Source organism: Arachis ipaensis, chromosome B8 (assembly GCF_059453495.1).
Source record: "Arachis ipaensis isolate K30076 ecotype BB chromosome B8, ASM5945349v1, whole genome shotgun sequence".
NCBI lineage: Eukaryota > Viridiplantae > Streptophyta > Magnoliopsida > Fabales > Fabaceae > Arachis > Arachis ipaensis.
Window position 1 is genome coordinate 13,946,811 of NC_142443.1, and position 5,486 is coordinate 13,952,296.

The following is a 5,486-nucleotide window of genomic DNA, read 5'->3' on the forward strand; positions in this document are numbered from 1 at the left end:
GTCCTAACAACACTAATACAATCAGAAATAAGAGAATACCCTGTGGCAGAAGAGGGATATCATAAATATGAATCCCTAACGGCAGAACCTGGCCCTGCTTTGCCATATAATCTGCTACTAAATTCGCTTCTCAAAGGTTGTGTCAGATAATTTGCCAGATAAATATGATGGTTTGATAACTTGATTAAAACTGATTTATCATTGACTTTTTGGATGCAATGTAATAAGGACAATGAAACTTGGATTGGTCACCTTTCATTCCTAAATTAAATAGGATAATGCTGCAAATCCGAATTCGCTGTCAGAGTAGTGTAGATTGATGGTGAGAAATGAAATGAATGAGTCAATGAGTCAATGACACAACAAATAAAATTGTTTCCTTAGTGGTCAAGGCACGTAAGCAAAAAAAGTATTAATATATTATTACATTGCCACCTACTACTTGCTTAAAATACTGGAAAGGTAATGTCACATGGAGGTTTCTTACTTTAAGATAGTCATTTAATTAACAAATAAATTGCAAATGTTTCCATGTTATCCTAATCTATTCCAAAATAGTTAAAGTATGAAATGAGCACATCATAATCGAACAATTTTACTACTATAATCCCCTTTGGGCAAAGCTCTCAAGATGCAATCCTTATTAGGTACCAATACGAGGTTCCATTAATGAAAGAATATGCATAACAAGCAAAACTTAATGAATAAAATTGGCTAATTCTATTATCATACATGATTACTCTCACATTGACAATTGACAAAATTCCCAATCAAACCTATAATAGAGCAACAAGCATAACTGGTCTTGCGTCAAGGCACAAAAAAATGGTCTTTATCCTCATTCATTTTCTGCTATAAAGTTTGGTTCTTCACCTTGGCAAAGGTACTCATCGCACAACGATGCTGATCCCCAATCCTTTCTCAGCCGCAGGATATCTTCGGTGAAAGTGGAACCAGGGGCTCCGATGAACACTGTAGACATCGCACATATCGTTTTGTCTAACATAGCTTCAACCTTCAGTGTGGAAACATTCAAAACTCATATCAACAAAACAATTTTCAAGGAAGAGTTATCACCGCATATAAAAGCTTCTCACTGATATATTTTCAATTGCATAATAATCCAACCAAACAAAAATGTTTTTAGTGAAAAACGAGTATATAGCAATACACTGCCAAGTGCCATCGCAGATGTCTTTCTTTTTTCGTGATTGTCATACATAAACTTATGGCTCCTTCGGGTACCCTTAAACTTCTATTCCCAATCCAACTCAATTCTAAGTTGAAAAGTAAAAACTTGCAGGAGCACCTAAAAGTTCTCGATCTTTCATTTCCTAATTTTCAAAACCAAAGAAAAGGAATATATTGTTATCTCACCTGTGAGTCCCCCTCAATGCCACTCCTATATAACAAAGCATCCCATTTCTCTGCTGAGTCACGAGCAGGGCGTTTTACAAGCAGAACAGGCTTGCCATCCAGCACAACCATTGACTGAAGCAGACCAGTCTCGCTTTCTGCAGCATCGGTAGAAAGATAAATGACAGGTGCATCGGCCGTTTCAACCACCCTCAAGATGCAATCTGCAGCTTGAGGAATTGGGTAAAAGCAACTTGGTTTCTTAAGATTACTGTAAACATGCGAAGTAATCAATCATTAGTAGTAACTTTTTTTAAGGAAAAAAAATTCAGCAATCGAAAAAAGCATGCAGATGCAGGCAGAGTTTACCACTATCATACTCAAACTTCATATAGACCAATATCATAAAACTCCAACGATGAGAACAATAATGACTCAAGCTTTATTCCACTGATATCATAATGGCTCACCAGAATTTTAAGAAGCCATGTCTTCGAAAATGCAAGGCGATGAACTTCTTTCCCAGGAAGGTCTGAACAAATCGCTGAGCAGTGAGCACAATGAGGCGGCTAGGTTCAATCAGAGTCTTGCACTTGTGAGCAATAGGGCCACCTGGTTGCATTACCCACTGATTCTCCAAATCAGCAAAGAAAACATCCCCAATAGCCATAACATCATCATCATGACCGAACTTATCCAGAACATCCTTAATCGTCTTTGGTGTTGGCTTCCGAGTATCTTCCTGCCAAACAGGCTCAGGCTTGCTCATTGACAAACCCAAAGACCCCAACTTCTTCAAATGATCATCGTCAAGATAACAAGGCTGTGGCAGAGAGAAATAACACAGGAAACTATTAATGTGCAAATGATCCTTCTTAGCATTTGCAAATTCCTCAAAGGAAATCACAACTTTTTTTCCCAAACACTTGTTAATCTGATCAATGTCAATTACCCTGTCATACTGATAATCAATTTTGGAACTTGGAATCACCAGAGTCCTACTAAGAATTGCAGCAAAGAACATATGTTTTTCCAAACAAATCAAATGGTTTGACATTTGGCCAGAAACGCATACAGCAAGCAAGAATTTACCATCTTTAGGGTTCCAATCAATGGTTTTTCTCTGTGAGAAGTTCTGATCCACTGTTCTACACCTATTGTAACTAACTCCACCGAACAAATTAGGATTTCTAAAATCGAAATCAGGCTCATTTGTGTTACCTGTTCGATGCGGATTCAGCAGAACCTGCTGAATCTCTCGGTTAAGAGAGATCTGTTTGAACAGCGCCGATTTCAGATCCTCCAATTGATTTGGATCGGAATATGACGCATTGTGCTGAAAAGTTCGATTCCAAGCGGTTAAGAGCCCTAGTTGCTGCTCCCGCAAGAGGTTAATGGCGCGCAATTCAGATTCCTTCATTTGACCGGAGAGATAATCGGAGGAGAAGCTGGCGATAGGGCCATGGCGAATTTCGGTGATAGAGAAGAAGAGAACGACGGCGATGACGACGAGGATCAAGAAAATGTACCTCTTCCGGAGCTGGAATCGCCGAGAGCTCGAGCTGATATCTTCGACGTGGAAAGCGGCGGCGCCGGCGGTGGTGGAGGTGGAGGGAAGAGTGGGAGGCTTTCTAACGTTTTGGTCGATGAGGTTGTGGCGGTCGTCTTCGTCGTCGGAAGACGAATCCATGTGGTTTAGTTTGTTAGCCACAGCGGCAGTGTGATGAAGAAGCGAGTGAAGGAGTCAGTGAGTGAGTAGCAGTAGCAGAAATGGTAGAGCCAAAGAGGTTGCAGTTGCAGAAGATCCAGCCATGTGAGTGAGCCAGAGAGCGAGTGAGTGAATCGTTGGTGAGTCACTGAGTCGATTTGTCGGTGAAAGTGACTCGGTTTAGTGAGTAAGTGGCGGTTAGCGAGAAGAGGAGGGACACGGATTAGGTGCGCAACCTATGTTTTGTCACCGAAGCGCCCAAAACAATTTTGACGCACCACTGCACCAGTGCGCTCAAAAAGAATTGTATATTTGTATGTAATATACTTTATTTTTTGGGTATTCGGTTATTTATAACAATATCTATAATCTATAATATCTATATCTATAATTCTATAATAATATATAATGCCAAAACATGGAGGTTTGGTGTCCAATTTTCTATTTCCTATTTTAACCCTACTAACATAATTAAAAAATATTATACAGTTACTTATTTCACTAACAGTTACCACTTAACTTCTATTCAATTCTTTACTCCCACAATCTCTCTTTTTTTATTTTTTTTTTATTTTATTCTGATTCTCCTTTATCTTATAAACTCTTCTCTGTACCGCACAATTATTTAAAGAAGTTTTTTTTGACATCTTAAACTAGATAAAGATGATGTCAAAAGATTTATTTTCGTGGCCATATATGAAATGAAAAAAAAAATTAGAAGCCAACAAGTGTTTAACCAGTGGTGATAAATAGTTTTTTTTGTATAGATCTTATTATATTCGGAGGTATTCATTTAAATTATGTTTTGTTTAATTTTATATTGGTCTTTGTTTGTATAGTGTTGTTTTAAGTATATCTGTGAGTACTGTACTCTGATGGTTTGTTCAGTAGTTTAGCCTCATTCTAATTATTTTATTAGAATTTTTTTTATAATCATAAAAAATATATCTTTTTTATTTTTTTTATAATTTCATCTATTTTACTGGTTCTTTTTTTACCTCCTAATACACGTTGTTATATTTTTCTTGTTGCCATTATTTTTTTACCTTCAACGCTATCGATTTCATCACATTCATCGTTACAAATTTTATTTAGTTTTATTGCAGTTACTACGTTCACGTATAACTTCTACCTATATTTTTTTCCTCTTTAATTTACTTATCTAATTAATATTTTCATGGTTCTTTTACTTTTTTTAATTTGTTCCCAATATTTTACGTACAAAAGATAATGTTCTATCTTTTTCTTTTACCAAGGAAGAACTAATTTTTTTCATATTATATGTATTTTTTTTTAAATATGTCTGTACTTATCAATGACGAATTGAAAAGTCTAATATTTTGTTAAATTCATTTTTTTTCTTTTTAAATTTACTTCATATGTGATAATATTATTTTTTTATTTTTAAATTATTAGTTATACAGAGTATTATATTTAAAATTTGAGTACATGAATATATTTATTTTTAAATTAAACTAAAATAAATGAATTATATTACAAAAATATAATTTATTTTGACTTCTATAATATCATTTGTTTGGTATATGGCACTGGTTATTTGATTAACATATAAAAGATATAACATATAAATAGTGATAATTAATTACGGTGGGTGAAGAGAAGGTGGAAAGAGAAAAAAAAAACGAGAAAGAACAAAGTAATATAATAACAGTCATTAGACAATGATAGGTATGTGTATAGAGAATAATAATAATAAGAGAAAGAATAATGTTTGATATAGTAAGGGGATATAATAAAAATTATAAATTAATAATTTAGAAAAATAATGAAATTAAAAAAATTTTAAAAATTAAATATAAAATTAAATGCTTTATGTCTTACTTTTTTTAGCGAAACTTCAACAACTCATAAAAATTAACGGAATAGATGGTTATAAATCAAAGTGATAGACAAGATTAAAATTTGTGATAATAATACTTGATGATAATTAATTACGGACGGTCGGGTGAAAAGAAGATGGAAGGAAAAAGAAAAAACGAGAAAGGAGAACAAGATAATATATAATAATAATAATAACGGCGATGAGACAATGACATACAGGTATGTGTATAGAAAATAATAACAAGAGAAAGAATAGTGTTTGATATAGTAAGAGATATAATAAAAATATAAATTAATAATTTTAAAAAATAATAAAACTAAAGATAATTAAAAAAATTAAATATAAAATTATAAAATAAAATATTTTTAACCATTGAAATTATGCATGAAGATAGAGAGTGTTTTGAATATAAATTTTTATCTCGTCTTCAAATTAAATACGAATTAAAAATAAATAATTAAACTTAATAACGTTTATAAATAGTTAATTTGTAAATAATATTTTTAAATTTTATTTTGATTTTATTACACATCATTTTTAATTGAATAATCTTGAAGGGTTTATATATTTATTTTTATG

The 5,486-nt window shown here is 33.0% G+C and overlaps 1 protein-coding gene across 1 annotated transcript; it reads right to left on the bottom strand.

Moving 5' to 3' along the window:
• Positions 1-579: 579 nt before the first annotated feature.
• On the bottom strand, positions 580-3,360 carry LOC107612858 (O-fucosyltransferase 36). Its single transcript, XM_016314619.3, has 3 exons — positions 1,827-3,360; positions 1,378-1,627; positions 580-1,015 (listed from the first exon to the last, which is right to left on the bottom strand). The coding sequence occupies exons 1-3, from the start codon at positions 3,044-3,046 to the stop codon at positions 839-841; spliced, it is 1,647 nt and encodes a 548-aa protein (XP_016170105.1). The 5' UTR covers positions 3,047-3,360; the 3' UTR covers positions 580-838.
• Between the last annotated feature and the right edge of the window lie 2,126 nt (positions 3,361-5,486).